The sequence below is a fragment of the Staurois parvus genome, unplaced genomic scaffold (assembly GCF_062004578.1).
Source record: "Staurois parvus isolate SC_StPar_1 unplaced genomic scaffold, SC_StPar_1.0 ptg001247l, whole genome shotgun sequence".
In the NCBI taxonomy this organism is placed as follows: domain Eukaryota; kingdom Metazoa; phylum Chordata; class Amphibia; order Anura; family Ranidae; genus Staurois; species Staurois parvus.
The window spans coordinates 125,632-152,495 of record NW_028319043.1 but is presented as its reverse complement, the minus strand read 5'-3'; the positions used below and the strand labels follow the sequence as shown (position 1 = coordinate 152,495).

The following is a 26,864-nucleotide window of genomic DNA, read 5'->3' as shown; positions in this document are numbered from 1 at the left end:
CCTCTTCTCCCCAAATCTGACACATTCCACGCAAAACCAGAAAAAAATAGACTGGACAAAATTATTGGCACTCTCAATGTAATATTTCGTAGCACACCCCTTGGAGGAATACCTGAAATCAATGGTTTCCTGTCTCCATCAATGAGTTTCTTCCACCTCCCTACTGGAATTTTGGAGCGCTCTTCATCCTCCAACTGCTCCGAGTCTCTCAGATTGGAAGGTTCTTTTTCCCAACTGCTGGTCTGAGATCTCTCCACAGGAGCTCTATGGGATGGAGATTTGGACTCATTGCTGACCAGTTCAGTCCTCTCCTTTTCTGAAACCATTTCTGGGGTCTTTGTGACGTGTGCTTTGGGTCATTATCCTGCTGGAAGACCCATGACCTCTAACGGAGACTCAACTTTCTGACACCGGGTAGTCTTCAGATTTCATAATGCCATGCACACGGTCAAGACATCCAGTGCCTGAAACAGCAAAGCAACCCCGAAACATCAGTACCCCCCCACCATGTGTGACTGGGGGGACCGGGTTCTTTTCTTTAAAGGCCTCATTGCTTTTTCTGAAATCAGGAGAATGATGGGCTTTACCAAAAAGCTGCCATTTTGTTCCGTCTGTCCCCAGCACATTCTCCCAAAAGGATTTTGGCTTCCTCAGGTAAGTTTTGGCACTCCAATCTGGCTTCCAATATGTTCCTGTGTCAGAAGTGGGGTCCTCCTGGGTCTCCTACCATATTTCTGTGTCAGCAGTGGGGTCCTCCTGGGTCTCCTACCATATTTCTGTGTCAGCAGTGGGGTCCTCCTGGGTCTCCTACCATATTTCTGTGTCAGCGGTGGGGTTCTCCTGGGTCTCCTACCTTATTTCTGTTTCAGTGGTGGGCTCCTCCTGGGTCTCCTCCCATATTTCTGTGTCAGCAGTGGGGTCCTCCTGGGTCTCCTCCCATATTTCTGTGTCAGCAGTAGGGTCCTCCTGGGTCTCCCACCATATTTCTGTGTCAGCAATGGGGTCCTCCTGGGTCTCCTCCCATATTTCTGTGTCAGCAGTGGGGTCGTCTTGGGTCTCCTACCATGTTTCTGTGTCAGCAGTGGGGTCCTCCTGGGTCTCCTCCCATATTTCTGTGTCAGCAGTGGGGTCCTCCTGGGTCTGTCACCATATTTCTGTGTCAGCAGTGGGGTCCTCCTGGGTCTCCTCCCATATTTCTGTGTCAGCAGTGGGGTCCTCCTGGGTCTCCTACCATATTTCTGTGTCAGCGGTGGGGTCCTCCTTGGTCTCCTCCCATATTTCTGTGTCAGCAGTGGGGTCCTCCTTGGTCTCCTCCCATATTTCTGTGTCAGCAGTGGGTCCTCCTGGGTCTCCTCCCATATTTCTGTGTCAGCAGTGGGTCCTCCTGGGTCTCCTTTCATATTTCTGTGTCAGCAGTGGGTCCTCCTGGGTCTCCTCCCATATTTCTGTGTCAGCAGTAGGGTCCTCCTGGGTCTCCTCCCATATTTCTGTGTCAGCAGTGGGGTCCTCCTGGGTCTCCCACCATATTTCTGTGTCAGCAATGGGGTCCTCCTGGGTCTCCTCCCATATTTCTGTGTCTGCAGGGGGGTGCTCCTGGGTCTCCTACTATAGCGTCCATTTTCATTCAGATGGCAATGTATATAGCGGACACAGCTGTACCCTGTGCCTGACCGTCCACTTGAATTTGTCTGGAAGCTGATCGTTGTTCTTTATCCACCATTCGAACAATCCTTTGTTGCAATATTTGATCAATTTTTCTCTTTCGTCCTCGTCCAGGGAGATTAGCTACAGTGCCATGGGCTGGAAATATCTTGACAATGTTGCGCACAGTGGACACAGGAACATTGAGATCTCTGGAGATGGACTTGTAACCTTGAGATTGTCTATGCTTTTCCACCATTTTTGTTCTCCAATCCGCAGACAGTTCTTTGCTGCTCTTTCTCTCCTCCATGCTCTATGTGGCACACAGAGACACCCAACACAAAGGTGGAGGCCATTTGTCACCATTGTCCCTGGTTGTCGGTGTGATATCTATATTGTCAGCGCCTGGTCATGGATATGGAGGAGTTTAATGACAAATTACAGGAGCGTCACAAACCTGGAATGAAATTATCACTTACCATTTTGAGAAGGTGCCAATAATTGTCTGTAGTGTATTTTTGGGGTTTTGGGTGGAATGGGTCAGATTTGGCTTTTTCTTCCTCTGCTTTTTTGTGTCATCAATACAAACAAAAGAGATACACATGAGAACGCTGAAACATTTGTCATTGCAACAATGTTCTGGGTGAAGTGGTGCGTTATCGGGCAGAAAAGCAGGGGGACAATGTTTTTGGACATGACTGTATATATAAAAGGACACCAAAAATAAGACATACTGTTCCAAAGACTACCACATAAAAGGCAAACAAATAAAAATGTATTATAATCAAAAATCTAATGGGTTATCAACAAAAATACACACTCACCAGCCACTTTATTAGGTCCACCTGTTCAATTGCTCTGGAACACAAATTGCTAATCAGCCAATCACATGGCAGCAACTCAATACATTTAGGCATCTAGACTTGGTGAAGATGACTTGGTGAAGTTCAAACCGAGCATCAGAATAGGGAAGAAAGAGGATTTACTGTAAGTGACTTTGAACATGGCATGGTTGTTGGTGCCGGACGGGCTGGTCTGAGTATTTCAAAAACTGCTGATCTCCTGGGATTTTCCCGCACAACCATCTCTAGGGTTTACAGAGAATGGTCCGAAAAAGAGAAAATATCCAGTGAGTGGCAGTTGTGTGGAGGAAAGAATCAGAGGAGAATGGGCAGACTCAACCACTCGTTACAACCAAGGTATGCAGAATACCAGCTCTAAACGCGCAATACATCCAACCTTGAAGCAAATAGGCTACAGCAGCAGAAGACCACACCGGGTGCCACTCCTGTTAGCTAAGAACAGGAAACGGAGGTGACAATTCACACAGGCTCCCCAAAATTGGACAATAGAAGATTGGAAAAACGTTGCCTGGTCTCATGAGTTTGGATTTCAGCTGGTAGGGTCAGAATTTGGCATAAACTGAATGAAAGTATGGATCCATTCTCCCTTGAATTAATGGTTCAGGCTGGTGGTGGTGGTGGTGTCATGGTGTGATGGATCCATCCTGCCTAGTATCAACGGTTCAGGCTGGTGGTGGTGGTGTCATGGTGTGGGGGATCCATCCTGCCTTGTATCAATGGTTCTGGCTGGTGGTGTCATGGTGTGGTGGATCCATCCTGCCTTGTATCAACAGTTCAGGCTGGTGGTGGTGGTGTCATGGTGTGATGGATCCATTCTGCCTTGTATCAATGGTTCAGGCTGGTGGTGGTGGTGTCATGGTGTGGGGGATCCAGCCTGCCTTGTATCAGCGGTTCAGGCTGGTGGTGGCGGTGTCATGGTGTGATGAATCCATCCTGCCTTGTATCAACAGTTCAGGCTGGTGGTGGTGGTGTCATGGTGTGGGGGATCCATCCTGCCTTGTATCAATGGTTCAGGCTGGTGGTGGTGGTGTCATGGTGTGGTGGATCCATCCTGCCTTGTATCAATGGTTCCGGCTGGTGGTATTGGTGTCATGGTGTGGTGGATCCATCCTGCCTCGTATCAATGGTTCAGGCTGGTGGTGGTGTCATGGTGTGGGGGGAAATTTTCTTGGCACTAGCAAGGTGGACCTAATAAAGTGGCCGGTGAGTGTACATCCCAAGGATCCTGTGTCTGGCAGCAGAGGAGGCTTATTATACAGTCAGTGATGAGCCCGCCCTCTACACAATAGGAAGGCACACAGGATGTGGACTGCTAGGATTGTGGGAGGTGTAGTTTGGACAGACTGAGCAGGCTTGGTGAGCTGGAAGGAAGAAAATGCAGATCCCAAAATGCACTGGGGCAAAGAGGAGAGGGGGTTCCCTGCTGTTTTCCAGGGCTGAGGAGGAATGTGGAGTCTCCTTGACATTAAGGATAAGAGGATGTTATTAGAACAGGGAGGTTCCACAACTTTCACACCTCCCATCCTGTTCTTGGACAATCAACAACTGCAAATTTCATGGTGATTGGACTATGTCTCTGCTATCTGTGTGGATAGAAATGTTGGGGTATCTTCCTAACAATTCTTTAGAACTGACATAGTGACTTGGAGAAGCTACAAAATATCTTCAAAAGAACAAATCTAGTTGAACGTGGCAAATTATTACCATGACTTGGATAAATGAGAACCTTAACAGACATATGGAAAATGTACACGGCATGGCCTTTACTGGCACCTGGTGAGCGTCCATCAACCCTACTAACCTCAACACCCTTTATATCTTCCCTACGTCTGTCACGTTCTGCTGGTGCCTCATTGTCTATTTCTGTACATCTGCAAAAAATAAAACAACGATGTTCCAGTGCAGAGCTTTACCCTGAGCTGCAGCAGATGATGCAACAGATGGTCCAGCAGCTTCCAGAATCGCTTTCGACACTCCTACAAAATATAAAACGCAATAGGCTGAATTCACAAAGCTTCAAAACAAGGTCAAGTATCCTTATTTACCCATGTGACTCTAATTTTCAAATCTTATTGAACTCAACTGAAAATAACTTTTTTTTATTAAAATAAGTATCCTTTATCCTGGTGTGTTAGGTCTGTGAATTGGGCCCCATGTCAAATCAACGGAGAGCTGAGCTCGCCAAAATTCATATTCCTTCATCTACAAGGCTTTCCATCTATAACTCACATAAAGCCTTTTACCGTTTGGTATCTCTATACATTTCCTCACCAGTTTCCAGATACAACCACACATGACCTCCCCTTCTTCCTCCAGTCACGGCCTCAGACTTCTCCACCCAGAACTCCTTGGACTCCCCTCCCCACCTCTACAGCCTTCAAGTGCGCTCTTCATACGCCTCTCCTCAGACAAGGTCGGAGTTTTTTTTAATGTTATACTCATCATTGGATCATTGTATGCATTGTATCATCTGTACAACCGAACCGGTGTTGTGTCTAGGACTCAGGACAAAGTTTGTAACCCTTCAGAATTGTTTCTGGATTTCTGTAATCTTCACCGGTCAGCCATAACTTTATTACCACTAACAGGCAAAGTGAATAGCACTGATTACTTGTTACAATGGCATCTGAAAGTTGGATATATTGGGCAGCAAGTGAACATGCTGTCCCGGAAGTTGAAGTGTTGAAAGCAGAAAAAAAGGGCGGGCATAAGGATTTAAGCAACTTTGACAAGGCCACATAGTAATGGCCAGACCCACGGTTGACCCGTGTTCACAGCCATAAACGTCACCAATGGACACATCTGAACTGGACCACGGAGCAATGGAAAGGTGGTCTGGTCTGATGAATCACGTTTTCTTTGTCACCATTTGGATGACCGGGTGTGTGTGTCTCTTACCTGGCGAAGAGATGGCACCAGGAGGCACTATGGGAAGTGCGATCCATGAAGGTCCCACCTCACAGCTTACAGGACTTAAAGGATCTGCTACTGATGTCTTGATACCAGATACCACAGCATACTGAGGTCTAGTGGAGTCCATGGTCAGATGGGTCAGGGCTGTTTTGGCGGCAAAAGCGGAACCTACTCCGTATTAGTTGAGTGGTCATGAAGTTATGGCTGACTGTTGTATAATCTGATATTTGGATTTTGGGTGTGAATGATTTCTGATCTATAATCTGATATTAGGATCTCGGGGGATGGGATGAATCACCTGCGCACAGAGTGCAGTCTTCATTGGAAGAATTTACAATGACTTCGGTCTCCTCTTTGGTGATATCACCGGTCTTCACCTGATAAGTGACAGATCCGATCTTCATTTCATAAATCCAGAGTGATGGGTTTGTCACCATCCCAAAGAATGCTGCAAGACAAAAAGGAAAGGGATTCTAAAGCAGAGTAGGTGATAATAGAAAGCCGTATTCCCTCCACCGATCAACTGCAAATAGTAAGTGAGAAAGAGTAATAATATTTTGGTCTGTAAACTGCAGAAAGTTCGGCCTCCAGAATCAAAGACACACCAAGATAACTGATCATCCTGCATAATATTCTCTTCCATCCATTCCCACTGTCCCCATCTCTGTCAACATCTATCTTCTCCTCTTTCAACCTATTCTTCTCCTCTCTGCTATCATCGGAACTCCTCTTCTTCAATTCATCCCCACTCGGAAGTGTAACTAGAATTTTCAGGGCACCCTGTGCAAGAAACCATGAAGGGCCCCCTGACCCCCAGCTGGGACCCTTACAACTAATCCCGGGGCACTTTACTCCCATTGCAGGACCCTTTCATGTGTTCTGCAGCAGGCCCCATTCCTGCCATCTTGGGGCCCCCTCCACAGTGGCAGAACACCAGGACTGGGTCACAAGTGCAACCTTTTCGACCCTAGTAGTTCCACCACTGACCCCACTGTCCTCCCATCTGTCTTAATCCTCCTCCTATTCTATCCTTTATCCCAACTTTTCTCTCCGTTGTCATCATTCTCTTCCATGCATCCCCATTTTCATTTTCCACTATCATCCTTCTGAGCAATCCGCGCTTTCCTGCCCTCTGTCATCAACCTCCTTTTCCTTTTCCATTCCAACAGACTAGATTTCTTAACTTAAAATTACACACCAACAAAATGCACAACAGAAAATGCAAACACTCAAAAATATCGACACACACTAGAATTCTCTATATGGCAAGACATATGTAGATCCCCTTCCCAGTGATGGAGTTCAGGTGTCTCCAGTGAAGGGTCCTCCATCATACAAAGACATTGTAGACCTTGTGGTAACAGTTTGGTCAAGACCCTTTTTCTATTCCACCATGACTGTCACCTGTTTACAAATCCAGCTCCATAAAGACATGGTTTGACCAGTTTGGTGTGGAGGAACACGAGTGCCCTGACCTTCACCCTACTGATCACCTTTGGGATGAATAGGTACACCATTGATAAGGCAAGCCTTTCCATCCAACATCAGTACCTGACAAATTGGCACAAATTCCCGCAGACACCCTTCAAAATCTCATGGAAAGCCCTCTCAGAGGAATGGAGACTGCAAGGGGAAGGGGGGTGGGCATTCCATTTTAATGGCCATGATTTTGGAATGGAATGTTCAATGAAATCACATAGGTGTGATGGTCAGGGGTTTTGCAGAATTTTGGTCATACTGTATATATTCAATTCGAATCTGATATGAAGCATTCTTTGTATATTATGAAATATGTGGAATAGTTCCACTCCCTATAGCAGACACAGGTTCATATTATATGAACATACTTGGTCCCGATTCAGCTGATTGTCTGTCGGTGACCCCACTAGTGGCAGCATCAGTGAGATTTTTCAGTTGACTTGTGAATGCCTGTAAATGCATAAGAGAAGAAAATGCCCGTTATACAGCAAGAAAAACATATCTGAGATACAACATATGAATTTGAAATTGAGGTGAGGGTTTAATGGGATGAGGGCGAGGCTTTCTATATTCCTGTGCACTACAGGGACACCATCTATAAAAAGTCTCTAGTAACCCATGTGTTTGTTTGTAGCCATCTTGCATATTGTCCTGTCTGTGTATCCTGTCCAAGCCTGAACTATCATCTCCCTCATTACTTGCCTGACACTGCTGCAGGATGCAAGTCTGCAATTCTTAACCTCTTTATTGTTATTCAGATGGAACTCTTCCCAACAGGTCCTACACAGCTCCAGAACCATCTCCATGCACCTAATGATGGCTCTGTGCCAGCTAAGGACAAGGAACTGGGAATCTCAGAACCCCGATGGCCATGTAGTCATATTCAACCTCTAGACTAAGAGTATCACAATAAACATGAGATCTCAGTTACCTTGATGGTGTCCTTGTCACCGGGATGAAGGACCAAGTGGACTTCTTGAAGACTCTGTACTTTGTTTTTGCATCTAAATTGGAAGATCTCTTCAAACATCACAAGTGCCACCAAATCCTTTGGAAAACCAAGATTGCCGGTTCCAATAGCTGGGAAAGATATTGTTGTTCGCTGGTTCTGCTCTGCCAGCGCCAAACAGTCTTTAATAATTGTGCGAAGAATCTGAAATAGAGAGTCCAAGATTGAAGTGACATAAACATAAAGAATGACATATATTTGATATGTAATTTGATCGTGTTTGTCTCCCTGGGGACTAAAAAGGGCTTAGAAGATGAGGCAGACATCTTGGGTACACTCAGGTGAGCCAACTGACCTACCAGCATGTCTTTGGAGTGAGGAATAAATCCGGAGTACCTAAAAGAAACCCACAGAAGTACAGGGAGACACTCCATGCAAATAGTGTCCTGGTTGGGATTCGAACTGAGGACCCCAGTGCTGCAAGACATCTTAACACAAAATGGCCCAAATTTGTGTCTATTGTAAGTATTGAAAATGTACTTCTTAAAACACAAAGAGGAACTCCAGCCATTCTTTTTCTGAATATAGCAGGAAAGGGCTAGAACAGCAATGGGCAAACTACGGCCCGCGGGCCGTATACGGCCAGGCGGACCTTTTAATCCGGCTCGCGGAGCGTGGCAAACATTGGCTGTCAGGATGTAGGCGGGGCAGCGTGACGAACTCCTCTCCTCTCACAGTCCGCCCTGAAGACCGGAACGGCGCGGGAACACGGCGAGAGGAACGCGCGGAGCAAAGGTAAGTGAATTGACACAATATGGGGAATGAATTACTATATGGGGGATGAATTACTATATGAGGGATGAATTACTATGGGGGATGAATTACTATATGGGGGAATGAATTACTATATGGGGGATGAATTACTATGGGGGATGAATTACTATGGGGGATGAATTACTATATGGGGGATGAATTACTATATGGGGGAATGAATTACTATGGGGGATGAATTACTATATGGGGGATGAATTACTATATGGGGGAATGAATTAGTATATGGGGGATGAATTACTATGGGGGATGAATTACTATATAAGGGATGAATTACTATATGGGGGATGAATTACTATAGGGGGGATGAATTACTATATGGGGGATGAATTACTATGGGGGATGAATTACTATATGGGGGATGAATTACTATGTGGGGGATGAATTACTATGGGGGATGAATTACTATATGGGGGATGAATTACTATGGGGGATGAATTACTATATGGGGGATGAATTACTATGGGGGATGAATTACTATATAAGGGATGAATTACTATAGGGGGGATGAATTACTATATGGGGGATGAATTACTATAGGGGGGATGAATTACTATATGGGGGATGAATTACTATGGGGGATGAATTACTATATGGGGGATGAATTACTATGGGGGATGAATTACTGTATGGGGGATGAATTACTATATGGGGGATGAATTACTATGGGGGATGAATTACTATGGGGGATGAATTACTATATAAGGGATGAATTACTATATGGGGGATGAATTACTATATGGGGGATGAATTACTATGGGGGATGAATTACTATATGGGGGATGAATTACTATGGGGGATGAATTACTATAGGGGATGAATTACTGTATGGGGGATGAATTACTATGGGGGATGAATTACTATATGGGGGATGAATTACTATGGGGGATGAATTACTATATGGGGGGATGAATTACTATATGGGGGATGAATTACTATATGGGGGATGAATTACTATATGGAGGATGAATTACTATGGGGGATGAATTACTATATGGGGGATGAATTACTATGGGGGATTAATTACTATATGGGGGATGAATTACTATATGGGGATGAATTACTATATGGGGGATGAATTACTATATGGGGGATGAATTACTATGGGGGATGAATTACTATATGGGGGATGAATTACTATGGGGGATGAATTACTATATGGGGGATGAATTACTATATGGGGGATGAAATACTATATGGGGGATTAATTACTATGGGGGATGAATTACTATATGGGGGATGAATTACTATATGGGGGATGAATTACTATATGGGGGATTAATTACTATGGGGGATTAATTACTATATGGGGGATGAATTACTATATGGGGATGAATTACTATATGGGGGATGAATTACTATATGGGGGATGAATTACTATATGGGGGATTAATTACTATATGGGGGATGAATTACTATGGGGGATGAATTAATAAATGGGGGATTAATTACTATATGGGGGATGAATTACTATATGGGGGATTAATTACTATATGGGGGATGAATTACTATATGGGGGATGAATTACTATGGGGGATGAATTACTATATGGGGGATGAATTACTATGGGGGATGAATTACTATATGGGGGATGAATTACTATGGGGGATGAATTACTATATGGGGGATGAATTACTATAGGGGGGATTAATTACTATGGCGGATGAATTATTATGGGGAATGAATTACTATATGGGGGATGAATTACTATATGGGGGATTAATTACTATATGGGGGATGAATTACTATATGGGGGATGAATTACTATGGGGGATGAATTACTATATGGGGGATGAATTACTATATGGGGGGATGAATTACTATATGGGGGATGAATTACTATATGGGGGATTAATTACTATATGGAGGATGAATTACTATGGGGGATGAATTACTATATGGGGGATGAATTACTATGGGGGATTAATTACTATATGGGGGATGAATTACTATATGGGGATGAATTACTATATGGGGGATGAATTACTATATGGGGGATGAATTACTATGGGGGATGAATTACTATGGGGGATGAATTACTATATGGGGGATGAATTACTATGGGGGATGAATTACTATATGGGGGATGAATTACTATATGGGGGATGAAATACTATATGGGGGATTAATTACTATGGGGGATGAATTACTATATGGGGGATGAATTACTATATGGGGGATGAATTACTATATGGGGGATTAATTACTATGGGGGATTAATTACTATATGGGGGATGAATTACTATATGGGGATGAATTACTATATGGGGGATGAATTACTATATGGGGGATGAATTACTATATGGGGGATTAATTACTATATGGGGGATGAATTACTATGGGGGATGAATTAATAAATGGGGGATTAATTACTATATGGGGGATGAATTACTATATGGGGGATTAATTACTATATGGGGGATGAATTACTATATGGGGGATGAATTACTATGGGGGATGAATTACTATATGGGGGATGAATTACTATGGGGGATGAATTACTATATGGGGGATGAATTACTATGGGGGATGAATTACTATATGGGGGATGAATTACTATAGGGGGGATTAATTACTATGGCGGATGAATTATTATGGGGAATGAATTACTATATGGGGGATGAATTACTATATGGGGGATGAATTACTATATGGGGGATTAATTACTATATGGGGGATGAATTACTATATGGGGGATGAATTACTATGGGGGATGAATTACTATATGGGGGATGAATTACTATGGGGGATGAATTACTATATGGGGGATGAATTACTATGGGGGATGAATTACTATATGGGGGATGAATTACTATGGGGGATGAATTACTATATGGGGGATGAATTACTATAGGGGGGATGAATTACTATATGGGGGATGAATTACTATGGGGGATGAATTACTATATGGGGGATGAATTACTATATGGGGGATAAATTACTATATGGGGGATGAATTACTATGGGGGATGAATTACTATATGGGGGATGAATTACTATAGGGGGGATGAATTACTATATGGAGGATGAATTACTATATGGGGGATGAATTACTATGGGGGATGAATTACTATATGGAGGATGAATTACTATATGGGGGATGAATTACTATATGGGGGATGAATAACTATGGGGGATGAATTACTATGGGGGATGAATTACTATATGGGGGATGAATTACTATGGGGGATGAATTACTATATGGGGGATGAATTACTATATGGGGGATGAATTACTATATGGGGGATGAATAACTATGGGGGATGAATTACTATGGGGGATGAATTACTATGGGGGATGAATTACTATATGGGGGATGAATTACTATGGGGGATGAATTACTATATGGGGGATTAATTACTATAGGGGGGATGAATTACTATATGGAGGATGAATTACTATATGGGGGATGAATTACTATGGGGGATGAATTACTATATGGAGGATGAATTACTATATGGGGGATGAATTACTATATGGGGGATGAATAACTATGGGGGATGAATTACTATGGGGGATGAATTACTATGGGGGATGAATTACTATATGGGGGATGAATTACTATGGGGGATGAATTACTATATGGGGGATGAATTACTATATGGGGGATGAATTACTATATGGGGGATGAATAACTATGGGGGATGAATTACTATGGGGGATGAATTACTATGGGGGATGAATTACTATATGTGGGATGAATTACTATGGGGGATGAATTACTATATGGGGGATTAATTACTATGGGGGATGAATTACTATATGGGGGATTAATTACTATATGGGGGATGAATTACTATGGGGGATGAATTACTATGGGGGATGAATTACTATATGTGGGATGAATTACTATGGGGGATGAATTACTATATGGGGGATTAATTACTATAGGGGGGATGAATTACTATATGGGGGATTAATTACTATGCTTACTATGAGGGAATATTACTATACTTACTATGGATGGCATGGTAGTGGCTGGGCCGGCCAGCATCTAGTCCGGCCCCCGGGTCCAATATATGAACCCATTGCGGCCCTCAAGTCAAAAAGTTTGCCCACCCCTGGGCTAGAACCTCTGAGGTTTGACTTGACTTCCTCATAAAGATCCACATGAAACAAATATTCCTTCATTTCAATGAATTTTCACTTTCCAAGGACATTTTCACTTAGCTTCATGAATGAGGTGAAATTGTGTTGACTTTAATCATCCAATCATGTGCAAGCTCAAAATCCAGTTTTTTTTGATGATCTTTCATGTGGTTGGGCAGTCTTTGCTAAGTAAAATTTCACCGCATTCACTAAGCTAAGTGAAAATTCCCTTCTCAACGTGAACAGGCTTTATTCCTAGAGTAAATCAGCCCCAGTGAATTTCCAACCACACGCCTGAAGGTACCGTTTCCGATATTCCTTGTCCACTGGCCCAGTGAGGGGCCACAACATGAAAAACCTCTTGACAGGTGAGATTGCAGCTGCCGGTGCTGAACACGAATCCTCGCTGAGTGCGACTTGCATCGTTCAGGAGTTGCTGCATATTGGATCCTGCCCGACTCAGCAAGGCTTTGGATATGGCACCAATATTCATGTCCAGAGTAGCTGCAACACTGTTCACAATGACATCCGTCTGCCATGGAAAGAGACAACAAGCATTACCAAGTGATATTCGTTAAAAAATGAATTTCCTAAGAGTTAAATGGTTTGCAATTTAAGAATCTAAATGACAATCTTTGTAATTCTAATTTGTTCCAGGTTCAGACAGAGAGAAGCAAAATGTGAGAAACTATAGGAACTATTTATTATAACGAATATGTAATTATGAATGGCATCCTTCTACTGTTATATTTCCTAATTAGGGCATGAATGTACACCAGATCAGTCCTTCTCAGCCTTTTTACCGTGGAGGAACCCTTGAAATAAGTGTGAGGTCTCAGGGAACCCCAGCTAATAACTACATATGAACCTTACATTGGTGATCGGTGGGAGGAATGCTCCTTACATTGGGAAGAATGCTCCTAAAAAGGTCATTGGTGTTCGGGGTTACTTATCTAAGAGGCAGAAATTGCTCATCAGCCAAAGAACTCCTAGTGACCTCCAGTAGAACCCTGGGGATCCGCTTTAATCCTGGGTGAGAAAGGCTGATATGGAGCTTTTAACCACAGAAGTGTATTTTATATTGCCTTAATGTATGGAAATAGTAACATTTCTGTCAGGTTTCATAAGTTGTCTGGGTCCAGCTATGGAGATCCCCGTGAAGTTCAGGTTGGAGAAAAAAATCTCCAAAAGAAGAATGTAAACAGATGTGGAAAGAGTGAGAACCTCTGTTATATTTTTTTGCTGCCTTTATTCCTGTTGGGCAGATTCCTTTCACTTCCTACCATCAAAATCAGACAGGAAGTAAGAATCAACAGAGGTTCTAACCCTTCCTACCTTTATCTGAATCATTAAACTCTTTGGTGGAGTCCCACTTTAGCAGGAAATGCTGGTGAATCTACATACCGAACAGTCCTCTATGTTCTTCTGAAGCAGCTTGATCTTCAGTCCTTCCTTGGTCACCACAGTGTTGTCATTACCTCTATTCACTGGCTCTGGTGGGTTCTGTGCCGCTCTTGTGGCCGGCTGGGGTGCCATTGCTGTAGATGGCACAGCGCTCGTTTGGTTATCAAATTTGGCCTTTGTAACCTCAGAGAACATCTTGACGGTTTCATCATTCGTGTCTACAAGATGGATTCTCTGTAAAGTGCTCTGTTGTCCCGGCATCTCTACGTAGTCCCGTATAGCTTCCACTATGTTTTCAACACATATTTTTAGAGGAAATCCAAAAATACCAGAACTGACGGCAGGAATCGCTATTGAACTGTGACTCTTCTCGGAGGCCAGCTGTAAACTGGTGGTAATTGCCCTCCGTAGGAGCCGTTCACATGTGGAGCGTGAATTTGCATCCCATCGGGGACTGACTGTATGTATTATTTGTTTGCACGGCAATTTCCCTGCGTCAGTAATTACTGAATCTCCAGTGGACAATTTTCCATCTTTCCTGATAATCTGATTGCAGTCATCTTGGAGTTTACGTCCTGCTGCATCCAGAATAGCTTTTGCCAAACCCCCAATATGTTTCAGATCTTCATTGGCTGCATTAACAATGACATCTACGTTGTGACGGCACAGGTCATCTTTATATACAGAGAGGGTCAAACCATTCGGAAGAGTTATTTCGAATTGGGATTTACAAAACAGATTACTTTCTACACCAGTCTCCTCTAAACGTATCACACAATGGAAGTTTGTCCTTGCGGTTGTAGCATGCACTTCTTCATTGACCTTACAAAACTTTTTGGCTCCCGGTTTCTCAATACGCAGAGTATCACTGTGAAGTGAGTGCAGAATGTTCTTAATTACATTTTCTGTCTCTTGAACCTTCACCTGCGGACCCGACAGAGATATGCTGTTCTGGTTCTTTCTTACATTTACATTTTTCTTTATCTTTTTCAAAATCTCCTTCTTCTCCTCCAAAATGAACGTCATCTTTGCTGAAGGTTGAACTCCAATTTCTGTCTCCATAGTAGTGTTCTTCTCCAGAAAGTCGCTGACTTGTTGGTAACACTTTAGAACATTTGACGTCAGGCCGGCGATGACCACGTTGTCCTCTGTTCCAGAAGAAGACTCCTCTATCAGGACTGTGATTTTCTCTACATTAAATGACTGAAGCAGATGTGACTGGAGACTTCTCCACTCAGGAGATTTCAACAGACTTTTGTCTTCAACTAAAAGTTGTCTGTGAAGCAGTTTTTCCGTAATTTGCTTCTCAGCTGCAGTCAAGTCTTCCTTTGAATGAGCCATCAGTTTAACAATGTCATCCTCAATTTCCAGCAGTGCGTTTATGTTGTGACGTGCAAAGAGCAGAGAGGACAGCTCCTCGTTATCGGTGGATTTCAGGAACCTGATGAGGTGTGGATTCATCTGGATGGGTTCACTTTTCATTTGTTCTTTGATGTTGAGTATCTTATATTTGGCGGTGAGCACTTCTTCTCTCAGTCCCGATAGACGGGCCTTCTTTGTTGGCACATCATAGTCAATACTCAGCTCTGGAACCTGGTCCTGTATTTTCTTCTTCAGGCCGCTGTTACACATGATCTGATAGAAGGCTGGAGATATGGGTAAGGTCTCAGTCATGGTTTGTTTCTTTCTTTGTACCTGTTCAGTGGTTTCCTCTACCAGTTGTCTGAATATCGGGTCAATTTTTGTAACATCCTTGGACATTCCAGCCAAGAAAACTTTCTTTAAACCAAAGTCAGGTTTGATGAGGACTTCATCATAGGTGGAGCTGCTGACATGTTCTCTAATAGCTTCCCAGACCGACTGATCCATTTTATATTCTATCACTTCAAACTTTGATATGAGAAGTGAAAATTCATTATAAACATCTTCCTTCCATTTCGGTACAATCTTTGCCACAGACCTGAGATAGGTGGACAAGGTAGGAGGGAAGATGAGTTCAAGGACAGGATTCTGGCAGTCTTGATCTGGCCATTTTATCTCACAGTGTTTATTCTTCATCTTCACATCTATGTTGTTCTTTTGTCCTTCATTATTACAGATATGTTGCAGTATGTATGGACTGATATTAAACTCTACAGGCTTTGGTATTTCTATACAAGGTCCATCCTTCCCATACAGTGCAATATCCAACAATGGGTAGTAAGGGTAGAGGGATATCTTTTTCCTGGAAAGCACACGATCCTTCTTCAAAACTCTTTTGACATCTGGAAGAGAAGGAAACCAGTAGAAGGTTCACAGAGATGTTTCACCTACTACTCACATTTAGTTTGTTGAAGTTGTTGACCAAAAATCATTCATTTCTGAATGGTGACACAAATAAATAATGTGGTGGCTTAGTGGCTTTAATTGAGGCTTTGGAGTGGAGAGGTGTGGGGGGCTCATTCTCTACAGGGCTCATTCTGAATAATGTATGTCCTCTCTGTGTTTGCATGGCTTTCAAAACCCAGTTCAATAGCATGTTACCTCAGCAGTTACTAACTGACTATTTCAGTGACCTATGTACTCCAGAATGTGCTGCTGAATACATTGGCCATCAATAAATACATTTCAGCAGTAGTAAGTTTCTTAAGCGAACAAAACAAAAAAGGTTTTTGTAATCTGTTGGTCAACAATGAATATTACATAGTAGATCATTTGACTGATAAAAAAAGCTGATACTGATGTCAAATGAAGGCAGTTCATAGCCAATCCCGTGGCCCAAACCACTCATGATCAAACTGGAGCACTGTTTGAACACTCTGATGTTGTCCACAGATGGTTCTATCCCTCCTTGATCTGCGCTTGGAACAATGCCAAACCATTCAGAGCTGTTCCTAAGTGGCACCAACCAACAAGCACTTCCAACATATGAAGTTCTGCTCTGTGCCCTCTGTGAACTCACCTGCCGTGTCCTGAAATGTGATCAGTGCTGCTCTTTCCTCAGATATCATCAAAATATCCTTTACTCTTCCTCTTCCCTGTTTTGGGTTCTCAAAGAAATCTGCCAGATGCGTCTCAGATATGTTCTCCGGTATATTCTCCACCCTGACACTTCGGGATTCTTCCAGAGACCTTGCCGTCAGCTTGAAGCGAACCACTCTGAGGTTACTGGAGAATGTTGTGATGAATCTCGGAATATCTGGAGAAAAACAACAACAGGACATTTTCCTCCAGGTTAATGGCATACAGTAAGTACAGTTGTGTAATCACGTTACTGAAAATGGGAGCCTCCCTGCTGAATGGCTTATGAGTGAACTTGGTGAACATGAAGCCAGAGTGATTCCAGCATGTAAGCAGGTGCAGTCTGTTTTCTCCACTGTAGGTGGCACTTGACCGGAGCGACACTGCAGCCGGACAGGAAGTCTGGAGAAACCTGGTTTCTCTATGGTTTTCTGGTCCCCAGAGGCAATGTTTAGGTTGGCTATGCTGCATGTGACCTCTGGCAAGCATCTTGGGCAAGTAGAGCCTTTAAAGGTCCTTGCCCGCAGACTTTGGCCACATCCGCAAAGTGGCTAGTGTAGGGAAGGAGCATCCGTCTGTTAGGGAAAGTGATCAGTGGCAAAGAAAGGCTCCGGGCAAGTAAGAACAGGCTGGGGAGCAGACTCCATCACAGGCTTCTAAGCTATGACTGAACTAGCCAGGCTGCATTCCACCCTCAGACAGATGCACTCAGTCCATTCTTACCTGCTGCATTTCCGTACTGCACAGAACATTTTCTTGGTGTGGCATTCTCCCACTGGACTGTCTGTAAGTTGAGCATTCTCTTCAATACACGTTTAGGGATTTCTACAACTGGACTGCATGCTGCACCTAACCACAGACACTGCCCTTTTGCTGTACCCCATTTTTGGACAAACAACGTTCTTACACGGGTCATTGGCTGGAGCTTGTAGACCAATAATAAAAGCTGTGAGCCTCACTCCAAGCTCAGTATCTTAATGAAGGGCAAATCACAAACTGGACCCACCAATATCACATGTGAAGGTGACAACAGCAGATTGGATCTCCGGAATTATCTCCACATAGAAGTCTGTTTCTTCATCCTTCTCACTGATATTCTCCACCAGGAGGTTTAACATCTCAGGAGTGTGGCTGTTCTTGACGTTCTCGATGAGAACCAGAGAGGACGGGGAGGCTTCATCATCTGGTGCGGCTGTAACACAACAAAACATATTCCCAGGAAAGTCTTTTAGAGTGATAATTTTGATATACATCATGATGAACTAAATTACTTAAAGAACATTCTGAGGGTAATCAGCAGAGATTGTGTTACTTTAAGTTGCTGAGTTCATTCACCAGGACAGGATGAAAGTTGGTAACCTCAGCATAGAGCCATGGCTCCTTCTAAATGTAGAGGGCCAAACAGAAAAGAAAGGAGGAATATATACATAGAGACCTTCTGGGAGGATCCAGCCACAGCTGCCCAGGCACATCCAGTTGTGGGAAGATTCTGAGAGACATCTAAATTTTACTGGACACAATGGAGGGAATGTATCTCCATCCCGGGACTGACCCTGAACACACTGGATGGAATATATCTCCATCCCGGGATTGACCCTGAACACACTGGAGGGAATGTATCTCCATCCCGGGACTGACCCTGAACACACCGGAGGGAATATATCTCCATCCCGGGATTGACCCTGAACACACTGGAGGGAATGTATCTCCATCCTGGGACTGACCCTGATCACACTGGAGATAATATATCTCCATCCCGGGACTGACCCTGATCACACTGGAGATAATATATCTCCATCCCGGGACTGATCCTGAACACACTGGAGGGAATATATCTCCATCCCGGGACTGACCCTGAACACACTGGAGGGAATATATCTCCATCCCGGGACTGACCCTGAGCACACTGGAGGGAATATATCTCCATCCCGGGACTGACCCTGAACACAATGGAGGGAATATATCTCCATTTTAGAGCAAATGCTGAACTCATTGGAGGAATTATGTCTCCCTAATGGCATGAAAACTAGGAATTAGGGACAGGGTGGATAAGGGGAAATCTTTCTAATGGAACCCTAGATTGCAGTTAAAATCAAACAGGTTCAAATCCTTTCCCAACGTCCAAAATTAGAAAAACGTTTTTTGACTTGGCACTTGAACTAATGTTGCTTTGCAGGAATTCTCTGTAAATGTGAAATCTGTAATCCCGAATGGAAGCACCTTGGCAGTTAATGGCAGAGCGATCTCAGACATCTTATCCTCTCCCCCTCCCCAATTCCCACCAATATCACCTAAAGAACAAATGTTACTGGGAAGTCCAATAAATGATCTCTTACGTTTGTCCTCGGCACGGCTGGACTGTGAACCCTGAAAATAGAAGATAAACCGCTAAGATTAATTTCAGGAAATTCTGTTCGGTTCATTATAACAATTCGATATTTCCAGCAGAGACAAACAATGAGAATGAGAATAAAAAATTTGTTACTGCAAATAACACATGTATCATAGATTAGTGAATTGGGTCTATTATTTAAAGAGGACCTTCCATGGAAAATGGAAGATCCACTTCCCTCCCCAACAGAGACAGATTTAAAAAGCAATCTGTAAACAAACCTGTAGGCAGGCGCAGTCTGTTTTCTCCACTGTAGGTGGCACTCAACATGAGTGGTACCCAGGGGCGGACTGACAACTCATGGGGCCCCCGGGCAATAGGAGATCATGGGGCCCCTGTGTCCTTGACCAAATTCAAAAAAGCCTATGAAAAAGGTACTAGGGGCAACTCATGGGGCCCCCTACTGGCCCTGGGCCCTCGGGTAGTGCCCGAGTTTCCAAATGGTCAGTCCGCCCCTGGTGGTACCGCAGACTGAGGAAGTCCAAGGGAGACATAGTTTCTCTATGGTTTCCTGGGTCAGTTGAGCAAGGTTCCTGTAGCCTATGCTGCGGCCATATGACCCTTAGCTGCCATCTTGGGTCAGCAAGGTCTATTTAAGTAGCTAGCGGTAGGGAAAGGTTCCTGATGAGGAGGGAAAGGGTAGGGTCTCACTAACCTGGAAAGAAGCTTTCCCTCTTGGAACTACACCAGCCAAAGGTCTTCACCCTTTGAGACAGACACTGTCAGCATCCCTTCTCAGCCACATTTGTGAATACATTGAACTGTGAGTTGTTTTCCTAAGAGGCGCTCTCCTCTAGGATGTTTGTAATATTGCCATTCTGCTCAATACAAGTTCCAAGTTTCATTACATCCGGACTCTGTGTGTTTACTGCCCACACCACGCTACACCTCCCCACAAACTATTCACTTACCTTGGCCTGGTCTCTGATGCTTCCTGGGGACAGTGGTGACTTCACTGTGCCTCCCGCCATAGCTGTAAGCTCAAAGTCCCGTGAGAATGCACTCCAGCCTATTGCAAGAGCCCATTCTTGCTGGATTTAGAGCTCCCAGCTGTACCATATTGCATGGTGACATCACACATCCTTCTAGGAAGCATCAGTGGGAGGGGCCAAGGTTTTTTTTTTTTGGGGGGGGGGGGGCGGTATGTTTACAAGTGGCTCTCCAAAGCTACGGTATTTGTATTGGTGGGCAGGGGTTAGCAAAATATCTAATATTTCCCTTTGTGAGACCACTGTAGAGCCCTGTTCCCAACTTTTAGCCCCTCAGACCCCAGCAGTGGGAGTATTGATTTGTAATCTAAATGATCTGTAGCTGTCTATGTACAATTTCCACAGAGTCTGACCTTCTCCTGTAGTCCTGTGAAGCAATAATATATTAAATACTATGTGTAGCGGCCCCCTTAGAGATGTCAGCGGCCCCCTATAGTTAGGAGACCACCACTGAATGCAATGTGTAGCATGCTCTGTACAGCCAGGCAACATGCATTTCCAGCTCTCTCATCCACAGTCAATAAACAGTCCTTCAGCTTGGTTTTGTTGTTTTTATTAGGAGTTAACAACTTGGATGGGGTCTAGGGGTACATGGGATGCCCAAGGAACTGTAAAACTTGAGGACAAACTCTAGCAACTATGTACAAAAATGTGGGTGGCACAGTGGCTAAGTAATTAGCACATCTTCCTGGCAGTACTCGGGTCGCTGGTTCAAATCCCAACCACGGCACCACCTGCCTGGAGTTTGCATGTTCTCCCTGTGCCTGTGTGGGGGTACTCCGGTTTCCTCCCACACTCCAAAGACATGCTGGTAGGTGAATTGGCTCCTGTCTAAATTGGCCCTAGTATGTGTATGTATGAATGTGAGTTAGGGACCTTAGATTGTACGCTCCTCGGGGGCGGGGCCTGATGTGAATGTACAATATATATGTAAAGCGCTGTGTAAATTAATGGCACTATATAAGTACCTGAAATAATAAATGTGAATTAGCAACAGCTTCTTTTCTAAGGAGCACTAAGCACCTTCAGTGCACCTCCTCAGACCCTGGATGATTCCTCCTCTTTACCCAGCTGCACTGAGGTGTCAACTAAGCAATCCCAGATGAGAAGCTAGTTGGGTCTTGCACCTAACTGCCCTCTCCCCATATCTGGCCTAGGGGGTGTAGGAGTACTTACACTGTCCTCTCCTGTTTGCTTAGTGGGTTGGCAGCTGTCTTCAGGCCTTACGTTTGGCTGGCTGCTTCTCTGCTGCATAAACTTCCCTCCCCAGAAGATGTTGAGATCCTCCTCTCCAGCATTCTGCCTGTAGGTAGGCTTCCCTCCCTGGGGCCCCCTCCCAGACTCCACACTCCAGCCTTCCCCACTCTATCTTCCAGCCAACAATGACTCTTGCTCCCCAGGCTCCGTCATATTTAAGGGTTGCCTTGGTCACCATGCCCAGCCTCATGCTGGAGGATTGGCCAAGGTTCCCCAAACATGCAGATCTGGGCCTCCTCCCCTCCTATTTCTGTTCCAGAAAGTTCTCGAGTTTCTGGAAAGTTGGGAGTTCTCCTGAAGCCTTGACCTGTAGCACCTCCCAGCCTGTATTGAGGTGAACTTCTGCCTCACTCCCAGGCTGACTCATCCCAGGATGCTACCCAGCCCGTATCTAAAAAAAACCAAAATAACAAACCTATCCAGCTAAACCTGGAGGGCGTTACAAATGTGCTTCAAAACCCAACAACGATCTTCTCTTCTCTCCTCCCTTTTGGTCTGTTCAATATCCCATTGGAAGTGTCTTGTTATATCTGTTCAGTAATTACAAAAAAATCCCTGTTGATCCTGCCAGAAATCGTGTGAGCCAAAATCAGCAGATATTTTGATGAACAGTCTTCTTTTCCCCAAAACGAAGCAGCAGAAGTGTAGATTATACATTGCATTTATGGCCGACTCTATACCCAGTTTATATTTATTCCTTCATGGCAAAGAGAAGGAAGGATGCTTCCAGTGCCGCTGATCACAGGGGATCAATACTGATTGAACAGGTTATCTTTATGATCAATCATTCCCCCAAGAGCAGGCGGTCTGCTGACACACATGGGATTACTGGTAGAAAATGTTGGAATCAGGTGACTGTGGCCCCCATGTCCAGGGGTCCCTAAAGATGACTGCAGAGAATTCATGGAAAATGTGTTTTATGATAATTTGACACACAATTCTGTACCCCCAATGTAGAGTTCGTCTCCGGTGGATTTACTTACAGTGGCCGATCCCGGTGTATTCCCTGCTGTGTCCTGACTCCCAGTATTCGGCAGTGAGACAGTCAGATGTAGTTCTTCCCCATTGGACAGTTTCAGCAGATGGCGCTCTTTCCAGAGGACTCGATCCCGCGCTGGAAGACAAGGATAACCATGATAAGGATTGTCTATGGGAATGTCAATGGTCAAATGACCACCTATATCCAAAAGGCTCCACAACATGTGGGCAATACCCAAATTAGGATAATAGTCCCACCATAGGACCAAACATCCTAAAGGTGTCGTGGCTCCACCCACTTCATTAAATATTGAAAATGCATCCTGTATGACATCAATGATAACATGTATGTAAAGCTCAAAATTTTCTTTGTAGTGTTGGATGGAGAATAATACAGAGAGAAACTATCACTACCGGCCCTGATCACCATTGTCACCGAGACAGGAAGTGATGAGAAATCAAAATGTTACATTTATCTCGGGAACAGGAAGTGATGAGAGATCAAAATGTTACATTTATCACCACAACAGGAAATCATAAGAAATCAAAATGCTACATTTATCACCAGAACAGGAAATCATAAGAAATCAAAATGTTACATTTATCATCGAGACAGGAAATGATGAGAAATCAAAATGTTACAATTGTCACTGAGACAGGAAGTGATGAGAGATCAAAATGTTACATTTATCACAGAGACAGGAAGTGATTGAAAATCAAAATGTTACATTTATCATTGGAACAGGAAGTGATGAGAAATCAAAATGTTACATTTATCACCAGAACAGGAAGTGATGAGAAATCAAAATGTTACAATTGTCACTGAGACAGGAAGTGATGAGAGATCAAAATGTTACATTTATCACAGAGACAGGAAGTGATTGAAAATCAAAATGTTACATTTATCATTGGAACAGGAAGTGATGAGAAATCAAAATGTTACATTTATCACCAGAACAGGAAGTGATGAGAAATCAAAATGTTACATTTACCACCGAGACAGGAAATCATAAGAAATCAAAATGTTACATTTATCACCAGAACAGGAAATCATAAGAAATCAAAATGTTACATTTATCACCAAAACAGGAAGTGATGAGAAATCAAAATGTCACATTTAACACCGCAACAGGAAGTGATGAGAAATCAAAATGTTACATTTATCACCGGAACAGGAAGTGGTGAGAAATCAAAATGTTACGTTTATCACAGTGACAGGAAGTGATCAGAAATCAAAATGTTACATTTATCACCAGGACAGGAAATTATAAGAAATCAAAATGTTGCATTTATCACCGAGACAGGAAGTGATGAGAAATCAAAATTTCACATTTCTCTTGGGAACAGGAAGTGATGAGAAATCAAAATGTTACATTTACCACCAAGACAGGAAGTGATTGAAAATTAAAAAGTTACATTTATCACCGAGACAGGAAATTATGAAAAATCAAAATGTGACAATTGCCACCGAGACAGGAAGTGATGAGAGATCAAAATGTTACATTTATCACAGAGACACGAAGTGATTGAAAATCAAAATGTTACATTTATTACCTGATCAGGAAGTGATAAGAAATAAAAATGTTACATTTATTACCTGATCAGGAAGTGATAAGAAATAAAAATGTTACATTTATAACCGAGACAGGAAGTGATGAGAAATCAAAATGTTACATTTATCACCGCGACAGGAATTGATGAGAAATCAAAATGTTACATTTATCACCGGATCAGGAAGTGATGAGAAATCAAAATGTTACATTTATCACAGAGACAGGAAATGATGAGAAATCAAAATGTTACATTTATCACCAGAACCGGACTTGATGAGATATCAAAATGTTACATTTATCACCGGAACCGGAAGTGATGAGAAATCAAAATGTTACATTTATCACCGAGACAGGAAGTGATGAGAAATCAAAATGTCACATTTGCAAATATATGTTGCGCTCCTAAATACTTCTCAATAAATAAAAATTTAATTATTAACATTAAATTAATTCAAATTATGATATAAATAACTAATAACAGTGTATACATACCAACGAATATTTAAATAGATAATTTTAGCTAATCAATCTCCTCCAAATAATCACAACCCCCTGATGAAGCCACGTGATTGGAGGCGTAACGCGTAGGGGAGGGGCTACGTCATCACTCGGAGAGGAGCCGCACAACACGATAGACGGCAGGTGTATGACTCAGAGGCCAGCAGAGGATTTCCAATGGGATATTGCGTTACTTAAACCTGTCTAATGTGAGTTTAATACTTGGATGGTGGGAATAAAAAGTTTTAAAAGGTAAAGCACTATGTCCTCTATTTCTTCCTGCATGCGGAGTAACAAAGGAGAGGATATTTAGGAGGTCTGAGATAACAAAAGGAGTGTGTAATCCCTGAGGGGATAATCAGCCACCAGAGGATACATCCATTACTCCTAAAGGAAGGATCTCCCAATTTTACCAGCAAAAGTATATGTCCAGCAGGTTCCAGGGAAAGTGAACGGAAAGCTTGTATAGCCTAATTGCAGTCATCGGGGGAGGTGAGCGCACATCTTCACTATTTGAAGGATTCACAAAAGTCACAAATTGAAGAACAACAACAAGCACCAAGTCACTATATATAAACAATTGTTTATTCAATGGGACTATTATTTTGATGATATTTGGATTCATACTAATCACTATTAATTGTTTATGAGCATTTGGTTATGTTTATATATGGAGGATCATTTAAATGCGTTTTAGTTGAGGGTTACTAGTTGGTTCACTATTTTTATTATATTAAATGAGGGTATTATGAATATAAATGAAATTGAGGGTATTAGTAAGTACATCATGTCACTAATAGATGATTTATGAGCACTTGGCAAAATATTTTTTTAGAGGTGTATTTTATGTGGAATTATTTTGATATTTATTTGGAGGAGATTGATTAGCTAAAATTATCTATTTAAATATTCTTTGGTATGTATACACTTTTATTAGTTATTTATATCATAATTTGAATTAATTTAATGTTAATAATTTAATTTTTATTTATTGAGAAGTATTTAGGAGCGCAACATATATTTGCAGATATTTCCAACACATGTGTGTTTCATGTTTGCGATCCTCTAGTAATTATCACACCTGTGGCTCGCAAGTCACTCTGATTCACCTATACCTGTTTACAAAATGTCACATTTATCACCGGATCAGGAAGTGATAAGAAATCAAAATGTTACATTTATCATTAGAACAGGAAGTGATGAGAAATCAAAATGTTACATTTATCATTGGAACAGGAAGTGATGAGAAATCAAAATGTTACATTTATCACAGAGACAGGAAGTGATTAAAAATCAAAATGTTACATTTATCACCGGATCAGGAAGTGATAAGAAATCAAAATGTTACATTTAACATTGGAAAAGGAAGTGATGAGAAATCAAAATGTTACATTTATCACTGGAACAGGAAGTGATAAGAAATCAAAATGTTACATTTATCACCAAGACAGGAAGTGATGAGAAATCAAAACGTCACATTTATCACTGGATCAGGAAGTGATAAGAAATCAAAATGTTAAATTTATCATTGGAATAGGAAGTGATGAGACATCAAAATGTCACATTTATCACCAGATCAGGAAGTGATAAGAAATCAAAATGTTACATTTATCATTGGAACAGGAAGTGATGAGAAATCAAAATGTTACATTTATCATTGGAACAGGAAGTGATGAGAAATCAAAATGTTACATTTATCATTGGTACAGGAAGTGATAAAAAATCAAAATGTTACATTTATCACCGAGACAGGAAGTGATGAGAAATCAAAATGTCACATTTATCACCGGATCAGGAAGTGATAAGAAATCAAAATGTTACATTTATCATTAGAACAGGAAGTGATGAGAAATCAAAATGTTACATTTATCATTGGAACAGGAAGTGATGAGAAATCAAAATGTTACATTTATCACAGAGACAGGAAGTGATTAAAAATCAAAATGTTACATTTATCACCGGATCAGGAAGTGATAAAAAATCAAAATGTTACATTTAACATTGGAAAAGGAAGTGATGAGAAATCAA

At 42.5% G+C, this 26,864-nt stretch overlaps 1 protein-coding gene across 1 annotated transcript in view; it reads right to left on the bottom strand.

The window, feature by feature from the left end:
- The window catches only part of LOC149437904 (protein mono-ADP-ribosyltransferase PARP14-like), a 64,895-nt gene that overhangs the window by 30,327 nt on the left and 7,704 nt on the right, over positions 1 to 26,864 (bottom strand). The window contains exons 2-11 of the mRNA XM_089660493.1: positions 22,791 to 22,921; positions 19,506 to 19,536; positions 18,176 to 18,361; positions 17,111 to 17,347; positions 14,170 to 16,433; positions 13,070 to 13,297; positions 7,828 to 8,049; positions 7,265 to 7,346; positions 5,716 to 5,865; positions 4,418 to 4,480 (exon numbers count right to left, since the gene is read on the bottom strand). Coding sequence (XP_089516619.1) covers positions 4,418 to 4,480; positions 5,716 to 5,865; positions 7,265 to 7,346; positions 7,828 to 8,049; positions 13,070 to 13,297; positions 14,170 to 16,433; positions 17,111 to 17,347; positions 18,176 to 18,361; positions 19,506 to 19,536; positions 22,791 to 22,921 — 3,594 coding nt within the window. The remainder of the gene's footprint in view (positions 1 to 4,417; positions 4,481 to 5,715; positions 5,866 to 7,264; positions 7,347 to 7,827; positions 8,050 to 13,069; positions 13,298 to 14,169; positions 16,434 to 17,110; positions 17,348 to 18,175; positions 18,362 to 19,505; positions 19,537 to 22,790; positions 22,922 to 26,864) is intronic.